The sequence below is a fragment of the Aulonocara stuartgranti genome, assembly GCF_965226115.1.
Source record: "Aulonocara stuartgranti genome assembly, chromosome: 1".
Taxonomy (NCBI): domain Eukaryota; kingdom Metazoa; phylum Chordata; class Actinopteri; order Cichliformes; family Cichlidae; genus Aulonocara; species Aulonocara stuartgranti.
In genome coordinates, this window is record NC_138939.1 from 15,192,838 (window position 1) to 15,207,049 (window position 14,212).

The window sequence follows — 14,212 nt, forward strand, 5'->3', positions numbered from 1 at the left end:
CAATAAATCCTTTGACCCATAATCAATAGTCAAAGTTAATACTAAGGGGCTCAAAGTGTCACGGTAGAAATCTAGAGACATCAGCTGTACCTAATAAAGTGACTGGTAGTAGATTATCTGTCATTATCTATTAGAGTCACACTGTGCTGCCAAATCATTCATTTCTAAAAGTCTTGCATTAATTTTGCTTTGTCACTCATATGCTGCCTTGTAGCACAATACTCACACTAATGCACTCGGCCAGCGCGCTACAATGCTTGACTGACGGATGGAAAACTTTTCTTCTTTAAATATTAAAGCCTAAGAATACATGTAAAATTCATGCACAGCTGCCACACTGCAAATCGCTAAAAGATCAACCAATGAAGGAAAACTTGAGAGAACTGGATTTACTTCCAGCTGACAGATGGATTCAACAACACTTAACCTTTTAATCCCTGTACATATGGTGCATGTTTAGGGTTGTCGACTGTCAAAACTTGAACAGCAAAAATAAAAAGGCAAAACACGTCACACACTTTTGTTTATATATATAAATGTATTTATTTAAGTTAATCATTTCTCCTCATTCAAAGTTGAATTTCTGCATTATCTATAAAACAGGGAACAGTTAGAAGCGCTGTACAGTCTGACAACAAAACTAGGAACTGCAGCTGAGTACACTGTGTATATATGTACATACTGTACACACACTGATGTAGGTATATACAAAAATATACACTTTTACATGTGTGAACCCTCGGGTTGCATCAGCCACCTCGTAATGTGAATACCAGCCATTCAGAGCCACATGCCTCTCAGAAAACACATTAACCCACCAGCTCACACCCCACCCCATATCCCACCCATATTGATTACTGTTATTATCTGTCATTACCAGTTGATGAGACTTTTACAGTGTATTGTCTGCTGTGCATGATCTGCCCCTATTGTGCCCCGACTCATTTACATTGGCACAGCCGCTTGTAGAAGACGGAGAAGCTTAAGCAGTCCTGAGCTGGATGTCTCAGCAGGGCTTTTCACTTATTAGAGAGAGGGCCCTTCTTCTGTTAATCCTATGAGGGGATTTGAGGTGGGCCGATAGGGGGAAAACGTCCCAGGTTTTTGACAAGTCGTGACTGAACTTTTCTCCGTTTAAAGGAAAAGCTGAACGAACACAAAGATTTTGCTTCAAGCTTCCTTTTCTTGTTTAACTCTAGCAAATAACCCCTTGTTTCCCTCCACAGCGAAATAAATAATGTCTAGTGGCTCAGTGGGTAGGATGCTCTTATTTACTGACTCAAGCTCACGTTTTATGTTATTAAAGAAGACGACCATCTGCAGGATTGTCAGTAATATTCTTCTTACTCGATGTTTTCCCTTGTAAATTTATTTCAATAGGCATTTTTTGGTTTGTGCGTCATCATTTTGGCTCATACCTAAAATTATTTTTTATACGCACAAGATCACTTGGTCATAATTGGATCACAACCAAAACAAAATGTTCTGCATTATTGTGATGCAGCCTAGCACGCTTTAACTTTTGATTAAATGGCTCCAAACAGGTAAACGCACTACGAAAAGATGGAACCATGATATGATACTGGGGATGACTTTTGTTGAGCTATGTTTCAGAGTTGTTACTCCTCTAATGGATATTTTAAAGAATATTTTAAAGTTTTTAAGACATGGAAACACGCAAACGACCATTTTTAATCCCCTCTCTATCATAAAACTGACACAAGACCAGCAGATAACAGCAGTCCTGCCCACAGTGGCTTCTACAAGTTGAGACTGGAGGGAAGATACTCATTACACTGCAAGCAACCTGTCACGGAACAAGTCCTCCGAGACTGTTTTCCAAAGACTTTCACCCCTTCTTATTCTTCATCATACAGCAAATTCGGAAAAGGAAATTTGGCACGTTGTGCAAAAGATGTAAACATTTAACCATCCTTTTGAAATGAGGCGCTGCACTTAAGTGTTACAGTCATTTCTTCTGTGTGTAACATAAAAAAGATTAAGAAATAAAATAGCAAACCTTATGACAAGTATAAGACTAGCTTTAAAAAGAAAAGGCTTCAGACAACACGGGAACTGTTGCAGACAGGACTGACATGGTCACTCAGGTGAGCACAGTCTGCTTCTGCGGAGTAGCAAACTCACATGGAGATCTTATAAAGCAAAGACAGAAACTACCTCAAGTCCTTCTTCCTTTTTTTGTTTCGCAGCTGATCATGTGTGGCAATAGAGGGCGCTAAAAACTACTAAATAAAACCTCAGCATGTTGGAAACCTTCACTTATTCTATGCTGACTGAGATATCACCACTACTCAAGAGGCTGCACAATTTCTGCAATAATCTAGACGATAAGGCGATGAAAAAGTAAATGAACTAACTACTAAAATGTGTACTTGCACACATCTAAACCGAGACAGATTTTGCATGTATCCTATGACAGATCTTCCCATTTACACCCTTTGAGAATCAGCTAAAAAGAAAAAAAAAAAAAAAACTTCAATGGTGCCCTTTCAAGAATACATCTAAATTAAACATTTTTATATTTTTCTACTTTTAATAAGATTATTTCTCCTGTAACCTGCCTTTAAAATCTCCACTGAAGCGTCTGATTTCACAGCACACACTGAAATGGAAAACTGATGTTCAAACCTAAATTTCACTTAATGCTTCTCCTGTATTGCAACCATGCTTACTTAAGACACTGAAAGTGTTTCATTTTGTTTTGCATTTTCCAAACCAAACCAGACTTTTCCATGTTTAAAGTAACACATCATCATGAAATCAGATTTGGGCCTTTGGATTTAGCATCAAAGGCAACACCAAATTTTTCTAAGCAGGGCCTTGCCTGAGTTTCTCTCTGGCCTCGTGCCATGTTGTGGGTCCCCTGCCCTGCAGCACAATGCAGCAACCTGTCAAGTCACAGGATAGGCTTTTCAAACCAGCTGCAGCTTCAGCTGACCTTCTCAGCTCCACTCACCCCACTTATAAATGAACATATAAGACAAGGCAAACAGGTACACAGAAAAAAAAAGTATCAGACAGCAAAGCAACCGAGGCCAGCTGTCTTTGTCAGTTGGCGGCTCAATAAAATAAAACCAAAGGAGTTTCGGATGTGAGTGTGCACGAGAGCGGGAAGGACTGAGAAAAGCAGAGAGCGCACGACTTTAAAGATGACTTGAGATTTCAGCTTTCCTGTACCCAAACTGTACATCTGTTCAGAAATATTTTGTGTTCCTGTAGTTGCCTTGAGGTCGCCAAGTGATGAGTCACACTAAATTTAATCAAGCGCAATTTTCCCAAACTCCACTGTCATTACTCATCGGTGACTAACAGCACAGGAGATCATAGCAGTGAAGATGAGGAAGTGATGTGAAAGCCTAAAGGACATTAGAAACAAAACATAACAAACAAACTATTTAAAAGGCAAGAGTTAATGGACTCGGAAACAGATAAATGTACTGCAAATCGTATCAGTAACACCACCTGGTAACAAAAACTGCACCGTTTCATGACACCAAGATATTGTTGATCTGCATAGTAGTGTGGCAGGAAAAAAAAAAGAAAGAAAGAGTATTCTTATTTCTACTTTGCATCAGCAAAAGCTGCGCAGTCCTGCTTGTGCAATCAGAAAAATCTGCTCTCCTCTTGCAGAAACAGAGTGAGGACAAACAGTAAAACCTTGTTTACTGCAGTTCCAAACTTCAGAACAGATGGCTCATCTAACAGGAAAGTTAGAGGAAAGAAAATATGTTGATGTAAATCACTGTGACTCAGTGCAACGCTGGAAACATGTCGGCGATACATGCAGTCAGAAGTTGCTTCGCTACTTGTCGAGACTTTTCTTTTTGCATGAAATCTGCTCTCAGGCTGGAATAAGCACAGTTTGCCGTTGTCAATAGAGAGACGGACGTCTGACACCTCGATGAATTAAAAAAACCCAAACAAACCCCACTTTACTTTGCTGCAGGGTTGCATTGTTCCTCCTGCAAGGTCTAAGTGTAGTTTTCTTCTTTAACTTTGTAAAAGTGCTGGAAGAGGAGAAGCAATCATCTCAGTCACATCTATGCAAACTCTACATTACTGGTAATCTCATTACTGTGTTATTAGAAATGCCACATTAGCAGGCAACACCTGTTGGCTCTGGAGAACAAGCTGCAACATGAATCCAGTTTAGATGTGATTGTTAGACAGTAAACGTTCCACAATGGCAACATATAGACACAGGCAAAGGAAAGCAGCTGTGCAGGAAAAACAAAGAAAAGAAAAAAAAGATTAAAACTGAGCCTCTCCACGGGGAGCAGGCACAGAGCAGCGAGAGTATGTAAAGAAAACCATTTTAATCACTGGTCTTTCTGAAACTCAAAACATCCTTTTAAAAGTTGGTTCCATTTTTTGATTAGAAAGTAAACCAAAATAAAAGAAAAAGGAAAAAAAAGAGAGACTGGTGACTTATTCTCTGGGTATTTTCTCTGTGGAAGTATTGGAGGCTGCAGCAGCCAGTACTACAGCCCAAAGACAGGAAAATCTTCAGGGAGGCATTCACAACACTTCTGAGGGGGGAAAAAAAACCCCATGCAAAGCAGCGAAAACCCTCCCAGATTGTCTTCACCTCCACCAAGAAAGAGTCTGTAGAAAAACTGCATTCTTTGCCTCTTTTCTCTCGGTTGACTCTGTAAACCAGTGAGAATAAACGAGAGGAAAAGCTCAAGGCCTCGAGTCCATTTCCTCCCTTCACATCACTCAACAACCCACACCTCCCCGAAACCACAACCTGAAGGCTCCATCTGCCATTACAGGATGCTTCCAAGAAGAAGAAGAAGGAAAAAAAGCAAGTCTCTGTGGACAGTTAACAGCAAGAAATAAAAAAATATGAATAAGAAAATAAAACAAGTACACCAAAAAATTCTCTTTCCACCAGCATTAAAGAAAGGAGAAGAACAATTTCGCCGTTTGCAGCTGGAACCATCAATGAGAAAACACTGAGGTATGTATTTTTGAAACAAAAGCCTCTTCGTCTCCTTTATCCTCGTGATCGCCACCATCCATCCACCACATGCAGTCAGGTTCCTGTTAACTCCATTTGGGTCTCCCGGCCCCTCCCTTCATTACGCGTGGCTCATCGTTTAGGGAGATGGGTGAGAGAAGGGTGCGCACGTGACTGGCTGTACCTCTGTGGAGGAGGAAGGAGGAGAAGGAGGAAGAGTTTGTCTTTCTTCTTGAGTCTATTCATCTTTTTAGCCGCATCTCAGGAGTCTGTAGGTGTTTCTCTTCGCTATACCGAGTCTTCCGGGGATCTGGAGCGCCCCCTACGATTGTAAATTGAGAGTGAACTTCCACTGCTGGGTGAGGCTCGGGCTGCAGACCTCCACAGTGAGTCCGCCCATCCTGGCGCTGCGGCTGTCCAGGCAGAGGTTACTGCCCACGTGACGAAGCTTCGAGTTGGACTCGATCTGCTCCCATTTCTGGACGACAAACAACACAATGTCACAAATATTGAACGCTGTACCTTTTTTGGGGTATAAACAACAATAAAGGCGATTTCAGTGTGTGTTTACCTGTCTGCTGTCATTCTCTCTACAGCCTTGTAGTTTGATGAGGGAACCAGCTGTTCTGTCCACCACAGTCAGACACAGGTCCATATGTTTTACCGATTTATCCTTGGTTAGAGCCCATTCCTTTATAAAAATGGATACACGTAAAATATTAGTACACGTAAAGCATGCTGGGATGTTCTCAGCAAGGCTTTATCTAATAACACGTCTTTTATATCAAGTAATGATCATGTTTTCCTCTTATTTACACAGGAAAAATAACAAAAATGTATTTTGCAAAATGGGCACCATGGGCAGCATCGTGATAGAGAGAATCTGGAGCTCCCTGTGGAAATCTCACAAGCAGGACTCTGATTGCTCTGAGAACACAGTGCCCATGTTAAAGCCACATTAAGGCCATTAAATAAACCCAGCAGGTAAAGCTTGGTGGCTGAGAAAATCTCTGTATATTTTAAATCAATTTTAGAAAGTATACAAACCCATAATAATAACAACAATAACAACAATAATAATTGGCCGTTAGTTTAGTAAAGAGACTGCCTGGTATGAGTGTGAATAAAATGGAGACATTATTTGTGGTACTTCACTTCTATTGTGTCTCTTTGAGAATGGCTAGAACGGATTGAATAACATCACAGCGAATGACTTGTTTGCAGTTTTCATTATGTGGGATTAAAAATCAATAACCAAGTTTTTCAGTTTTCCACTTCCGCTTGGTGATAAAATTGCATTTTAAAATTCTCCCCAGTCTCTCATACCCCCCAAAATCCAAGGTTGTTCATTTTGCCCTCCCAGCACCGCAGCTGTTATTGACTACATTCACAATTTTGTTTGTTTTTTGCCCCTGGTAGAAATAAAAAATAAATAAATTCATTCATTCATTTACTATTCATTTTAAAAAATGAATAGTAAAAACAAAGTACACCCTCTTCCAATTCTAACGTTTTTCATATAAGAGGATAATAAAGCACCATGTTTGCTTTTTGCCAAATGTGGCCCTGTGAATTACAGCAAAGCGTCTCCTCTTCTGTCTCGTCTTCTAAAGGATGTTGCACAACCATTAATATTTCACGGTTTGACCTTGGGAATATTGGTACATGTCCTGAACATTTTCCACTTGTGAGCAGATATGTTTCTTAGCTGTATTTGCTGTATTTATGAAGCAACACTGGAAACAGTAAAGACCTGCAAATCCACGAGGGTAAAACAAGACACGTAAATCCAAAAAAAGCCAGCGATCGCTGACTCGAAGCGACAGCAGTTTTCTTCTCTACACCTGTCATTCTATTTCAGGATTCAACTATTTGAGAAACTGCTGACAGAAACACTCCCCACAAACTTACACACACAGACATAGTGTGTATCCTCCTCAAGGTACTCCAAGAGCTGTACATTTCCTCTAAGAACAATGTTAAAATGCTGTTATGCACTACTCTATATTTAAGTTAAAGTTTCAATAGATCTGCTCTACTCTTGTCTTAACAACCTCGTGTTTAAACATCTTTGTCCTTTTGATTACAATACATTTACTTTAAGTATGGCACTGTGACCTTAAATACGTAAATCCTTTATCATACCCCCTGTGCTTTCACCATATGTACACCACTTGCCACTCACGAGTCTCTAAGGTTAGGATTTTACAAGCTGACCTGGGTGTCCCCTCGCCGTAACGCTACCTGGTTTCCCCCTGCATTGTGACATTCATAGACGCCGACCACACCATCAGCAAAGTGACCCAAGGTGTCCAGACAGTTTCCTCCCTGCTGCAGGGCTCCGAAAGCAATGTCCTGGTGATCTGGGACCCTGAACACACACACGAAAAAGTGTTAGTGAAGCGTGTATTCAGTTTTTCAAGCTGTTAAAAAGCCAAACAAAGAAAGCGTACAGGCCGAGATACAGCAAGAGAGGAAAATAGTCAATTTTCTTCTGACAAAACAGGACAATGGGGCTTTAATGTTTCTGTAAAAGTTAAATTATTCAAATTAGAAGCATTAAAAAGGTGCAATTTTAATGTTCTTCCCCCTGTGAAAACATAAAAGCAAGAAGTATGCCTGAGATTTAATGTGGTTTTTATGCTTTTAAAGATTGTTTCACTGTGCAGTGATACACCATGCCCCAGGCTCATGCTAAATTTGAATACGCTCTCTGAAAGTCCCACTCTGACCAGTTGCACATGTGCATTTCACAGATATGCAGAAAGCCCATGAACCTATCAGCAGTAGTTCTACTTTATTATCCTGAGACATGTGATGGAGAAGATTTGGTCCAAACAACCTGAACTGTTCCAGTGTGCGATGGTGATTCTGGTGTGTTAAAAATAAGGGTTTTTTTGGTAATCCTCAAAAAAATCTTTGTTTCTCACCAACGCTGCTCAACAGATTTAGATGTAAGCAACTTTGTACTTACTTAAAAGTACATTCAAGCTCAAGGTTTGCCTATCTGACAACCTGGAAGAGTACCAGAGTCTGTGACAGCGGTCATAACTTGACCTTCAGGCAAAATGTAGCAAAAACGCTGGGAGTGGTGCAATCTAGCAGTCAGATTTAAATCAGAGGTGCTCTCTGCTGAACTTGTGGACTCATTCACATCAGCCACTAATTGCGAACCTGAGAACCTTGTGAAAATGTAATAATGACCTTGAATCATAACTCCTGGTTGGGCATTAGCGTCACTGCAGTCTCATTTGTGTATAAAACATCCCGCCACACATTAGCACAAAGTCATATTTCAAACTTCTGGCTGAGGAGTGGTCTCCTAACAATTTGGTAAATGCAATTTAGTTTTGATTATACAACATTACATGTCATGCAGTGTAACACTGGCTCCATCATATTGCACAGACTGCCCTCATTTTCTTACCTCAGCTCAGGGTAGACATTCTCCAGGTACCATTTGAATGGCTTACAGTTTAATCTCTTCTTCATCTCCAAACGACTCTGGATACTGAGGGAGAGGAAGGAGATGGAGGAAGAGAATTAAAGGGTTGAATCAGCTGTGGTTTCATGTTTAAATTATACGCCTCGTCAGTCGCTTTGTAAGGGGAGAGAGTGGAGGCTCGGGGCATGTCTGAGTCTAGATCCTTTGGGGAAAATATAACTGTTTGGACTGACACTAGAGGGGAGATGCCAAGTCTGTTCCCACAAGGTCACATAATAAGCATATATAGTGCTGTCTAGCTACTCTGGTTGAATGCGAAAGTCCTTATTGCTGTGTAGACTTCTGGATGTGTGGCATAAAGCAGAAGGAAACTAGTATAAGGGTGAAAAGCATTCCTTAACACACTTACAGTACTTACTTTGTCCTGCTGGTGGCATAAAACTAAGAGGATCACAAAGTCAGTAGGTGTCACCCCCTAAAGAACATGAATGTCAATCCATTCAGCAGCTGTAGGTATTTTTTTTTAATGGCGGATGACTGACGCTGTCACTACGCTTGAAACAATCCTGCGCCAACCTTTTTAAGGAGCGTTGTCATCCCTTTAGGGCATAAATAACAGCAGCGTTTCCGGTATTGTAAATCAGCCACTGACTTTTTGTCCTCTTCTGAGCTACATTAACATCCTCACTTAAGTATAAAAGGGAAAAATTACACCTTTTATGGCTTACATTCTGCTAATTGGCAGTACAATTATAATTATTATGTCCATTCAAGTGGCTGCCTTTGTAATTTTATGATCCAGCTCCATTATTATGTTCAACTCCCACAGGGCTAATACTTCATAGTACTTACTTCCCATAGGGGACATTTCTTGCTGAGGGGACAGCGGCATAGTAGAAGTTTTTATACTCGTCCATCCACACCTCTGCTGCTCTCCTTGTGTTCCTGATGGATGGGTGAGAAGAAGAAAATGCACAAAGGCGAGGGAGATATTGGGTGAGGATAAGACCGAGAGTCGGTGAGGATTTAAAAAAAAAAAAAAAGACAGAAAGGTATGTGGCACACTGCACGACTCCTGAATGGACGTGTCTGTTTGGTGGTTGTGACACACTCACTGCCTGCTCATACACCCCCCGACAGCCATCAGAGGGCACAGTTATCCTGGCTGTACAAATGTGAATGTGTGTTTATTTTCCCTGTTATTGCAGCCGTTGGTCAACAGCGTGTGCATGCTGCCAAACAAAGTGTTGACGTGTGACATTTGACAATTTGTCAGATTTTTATTTTTCGAGTGATGTAACGGACTTCTGACAGACTACGTGTCGGCTGGAGTCAATAAAATACAACTCAATCTTTGCAGTCCAGAGCAGCTCAAAGTATGACACTAACAGTCCTTCCTTAGACCGAATCAAGACAAGAGAAAGAGTGCAATGATGATTATAGCAACGGGGGGTAACACTGAGACCTTAGTAGCTTCTGTTGCTCTCCCAGTTTGCAAACCTCAGTACTGGAACCAGTTTATATCGGCCTCACTGTTTATGGATTGCACAAACACTATTTTTGCAATCCAGTTTCTTAGGAACAGATATGCTCCTCTGGTTCATGCAGTGTCTCATAAAGTAGGATAACATAGTGAGAAAGTTAAACAAGCACTCCAATTACTATTTTTGTGAATTTTCAGGCAATTATTTCACAGTTCAGACTTAAAAATAGGGTTAAAACTGCTAGCAGGGTTAATTATAGCCATAACTGCAGTACAATCAGCTTCATTATGTTTACCTGTGAATCCCTAAAGTGTAAATGCTTTGACCAAATTATAGGGAAACTAAGTGCCTCTTTATGTGATGCCAAAAGCAAAAGTTATGACGCGCTTGCCGGAAGCCTTTCATATTCTGCAGAAATTCTCTATAACCCATGAGTTGCGCAGTTTTAAATAGCGAGCAGTGGTTTTGTCTTAGTGAGGCTCACATATTTCTAGACATTTCCAAACTCGGCTTCCACTTACTGGAAGAGAAGCTTCAAGAAAACAACTCTTCTAACATCTGAAGGTTACCAGCGACCGTGGTGACACTAGATGCCCTATCATTATTACGGTATTTTAAGGGTTTATTTTGATGTGCAGTCTCTTTGTCTTGCAGGATTTTTTTACTCTCATGCACCTGCATCCCAAAAATACAGACACCACACACTGCAAACTTTATTTAGGTCCACAGGGGCTTTTTGTCACATAGCAAGCTGCTGCTGCCACAACACGCCTATTATAACTCTGCTGTGAAATGCTGCTCCCTGAAGAACAATTACAATGTCATCCAGGCAGACAAAACAGGTGCCGTCTCCGAGGTCCCCAGAGTCACTGCAGCAGCCACAGGGATGCTGTCTGGGACTTGATTCAGGCTGAAGGGCAAGGCGCTGCCTCAGAGCACAGATGAAGCTTCTCTGCTCTGTAATAGAGAACTCCACTGCACCCACTGATTAATAAGTGATGTCTTCGATTGTTAGGAATGGTTGTGCAACTAATATGACACTGTGTTCAGTGTTATGAAACTGATGAAAACATTAGCAGTCCACCGGTGGTGTCTAATCTTTGACACTGTTTGAATAAATGTTGGTTTAATGTTGAATTTCATCCACAGTTTTTTCCCCTCTAAGGGTTCTACCGAGCAATGAATTAAATCTCTTCAGGTATTTGTATGTAACTAACTGATAAGAAATGAGGGGCTGAAGTCAACTAATAGCCCCGACTCAAAAATAGGAGCTACTGCAGAATAGGCACCACATGTCACCCTGACATGCTCTTTATTTCTTGCTCCCCTTTAAAAATATTAATCACAGCCAATACCAGAGTAACCACAGTCATTTCAAGCTCCTTGTTATCTGTTTGTTTATCCTCCCACATGTTTACCAATCGAGAGACTGAAGGTTTGTTGGGCTCATTACCAAGGGTGGTTACTCATGGTTTCAAGAGACAGATCCATATCTGCCCATGTATCACATTCTCCACTACTCGTGTTCAATGTTTATGGTGCCGCATATATCTCAGCTCTAAAAGGCAGCACATGGAAAAAACAGATTTTCTTCACTTTTAGTTTTTATTTTTTTTTATTTTTGAAGGAAATATTCATGAACTTGTTTAATTGATGGTACTTTGTTTTAATTACTCAACACTGATTTAATTCTCAGAGCATTAGTAAAACTCACAAACTTACAAACCGCAGCCACAGAAAATAATGAACCGAAAGAGACTACTATACACATGATCTGTGCTCATTTCCAGCTCCATAGTTTTACTCCAGGACTCAGGGGAGTAATTCACACAGCCCCTCAGGTCACCTGCTGTCTGAATTAAGCCTTTTTATCTCTATTCCTCTTTGTTTAAGGGTCTAAGCTGCAGGTGGGTGGAGCTGTTGTGCTCAAAGGCAGAGATGAGCATAGCACCGATATGCCCTCTCTTTGTTATCACAGAGAGCCAAGATTAGAAAAAACTGTCTGAAAAGGCAGAGATGAGAGCAAACGGACATCTGAGCTTTGGCTTGCAGAGACTATTTGACGGTACCCTAACCTTATAAATATGAGGAGCTAACATTATAACTGTATATTAGGCTATAATATATATTAGTATATTGCTTTTAAGCAAATAAGTACATTACTGAAATTCAAAGTGCTTTAAAAAGAAAATCCAGTATAAATATTGAAAAACCATCATCAAAATGGAAAGGAAGAGCTTAAACTGCTTCTATGGTAAAAAGTATCATAAAATGACAAGGTTTTTCTGAGACTGCTAGGTCACTTAAACATCAGCTGATTGACTGTATTAGCTGTCAGTGAACCGCAGATTTAAAACAAACAAACAAAAAAGTCTTCCTAACCCTGTTAAAGTTGGAACACGCTCAGCTAGTCCTTTTCTGTGCGGTTGTTCTGCTGCACAGAAAAGTGTAAATCAAAAATCTTCTGTTTCAAGCTAAACAGCAAACTCATCTGCTGATGAAAATCATGTGACAAGACAAAAAGGCCCCGGAGGATCCAGTAAATGAACCTTGTGGTGGGAATGTTTTCTCAAAGGCTGTTTCCACATTAAATTTAGTGAGTGAAATTTGAACCTCAGGATAAACATCCTCAGTATTTGGTCTTGAAATGTCACTACAGTTGAGTCAAACTGTCTCCAAACTTTAACTGACTCTTAGAAATGAAGAGTGGGTTGTGTTAGAGCAGGTCACCATTTGACAGAAAGGTCAGGGGTTCAATCATCGTCTTCTCCGGTCTGCATGTTTTAAGTGCCCTTGGGCAAAATTCTGTAAACATAATTGCTCCCTATGCATGTGCGTGATCAATAAAAGCAATATGGCTTGTACTGTAAAAGTGCTTTGAGTGGTCATTAAGACTAGAAAAGCATTATATATAAAGGACAGTCCATTTAGCCTCCACATTTCTTGTGATTTACAGTGAAACTACTTAAATAGAGATTTTCCCTCCCATATTTTATGTAAGGAGAAAACAAGTTTTTTTATATATGCTCAGCAGCAATAATAATAAATAAATAGAATGAATTCAAGTACTGCTATTATCCAAAGCTCTTTGCATTTGATTACCCATTCACATACTGATGATATGGAAGGCTGGGCTTTGGTGTGTTTTTGGATATGACAAATAGAGAACTGTGTGGCTTCACCTTCTGAGCTAAAGTCACCAAATAAACCCAAATGCATTAACTGTAGTGTCATTATGGAGATGCACAGGCTGCAACATGGGGAATTTTGATGAACTATGTGATGCGTGTAACCTGACTGGTTAAATGAGTGTTCGGTCCTCTTGTATGTGTGTGTCTGCATGTGTGTCACCTTGCAAACACAGTGCCACTGCCACCCGGGAAGGTATAAGGATGCTGCTTTCTGAAGACGTGGCCAACTCTGCTGCAGGGGATGATCTCCAGACTGCCGCCACATTGCCACACACGAAATGAGATCTCTAAAAACACAGACAGACACGCAGGCGGAAAAAATGAATAAAAACAGGTAAGTTAATTACTACAAGCCAAGAAAAAGTAGTTAAGTTAATCCACATCTGCATATCATGAATGTTTGGAGTGTGTTGACATTGTTAGATTTGCTCTCCAGCATTTGAATGAGCGTTCTTTAAATGAGCACAGCAATGTCTGAACTGTCAATCCAGTTCTGATTCATTGGACCGCCTCGAGAGGAGCCTGAATCACTCCGTCAGCTGTTTATTCTTACCGATTTCCCAAGTGCATTCAGACAAAAGCAAAAGGGAGACACAGCTGCTATTATATCATTGTACTGTTTGCAAATGAGCTCTATTGTGCACACTCTGCACTGACTCTAAACATTATTACACTGCCACTGTAATTTCCTAAGATCAACTGTACTAAGGAAGACATCTTTTACCTAGATATGACAACCAAATTACTGAAGGATTATATATTATCTCGTTGTTGGCATGGGCACCCAGATGATCTCATGAGTTGATCACAGTGTGAGGCAAATCCACGTTGCTGCTTTAGCACCAGATCTCACAGGGGAGTGGAGATTTTATAACTGGGCAGGAATTTGTGGTTTTCTGAGCCAAAAGTGCAGCATTTATGAGGGAAAGAGATTACAGTTGCAAGCTCATTTAAGTCTTAAAGATATAGTTCAACATTTTGGAGAGACATGTATTAGGTTTTCTGCAGAGAATGAGATCAGAGGTTTGATACAATTATCACAGTTACATGTCAAGTATAACGATGCAGCCAGTAATCACGTAGCTTATCATTGAGAGTACAAACAACA

General features: G+C 40.4%; 1 protein-coding gene across 3 annotated transcripts in view; it reads right to left on the minus strand.

Moving 5' to 3' along the window:
- Window positions 1-518: 518 nt before the first annotated feature.
- galnt2 (UDP-N-acetyl-alpha-D-galactosamine:polypeptide N-acetylgalactosaminyltransferase 2) overlaps window positions 519-14,212 on the minus strand; it is a 68,845-nt gene continuing 55,151 nt past the window's right edge. For 2 of the 3 annotated variants that reach the window (XM_082501583.1, XM_082501585.1), the window contains 6 exons: window positions 13,265-13,391; window positions 9,282-9,374; window positions 8,412-8,495; window positions 7,202-7,355; window positions 5,556-5,675; window positions 519-5,462 (listed from right to left, as the gene is read on the minus strand). In XM_082501583.1, coding sequence (XP_082357709.1) covers window positions 5,307-5,462; window positions 5,556-5,675; window positions 7,202-7,355; window positions 8,412-8,495; window positions 9,282-9,374; window positions 13,265-13,391 — 734 coding nt within the window. In that variant the 3' untranslated portion in view covers window positions 519-5,306. The remainder of the gene's footprint in view (window positions 5,463-5,555; window positions 5,676-7,201; window positions 7,356-8,411; window positions 8,496-9,281; window positions 9,375-13,264; window positions 13,392-14,212) is intronic. The other variant, XM_082501584.1, reaches the window with a different exon arrangement.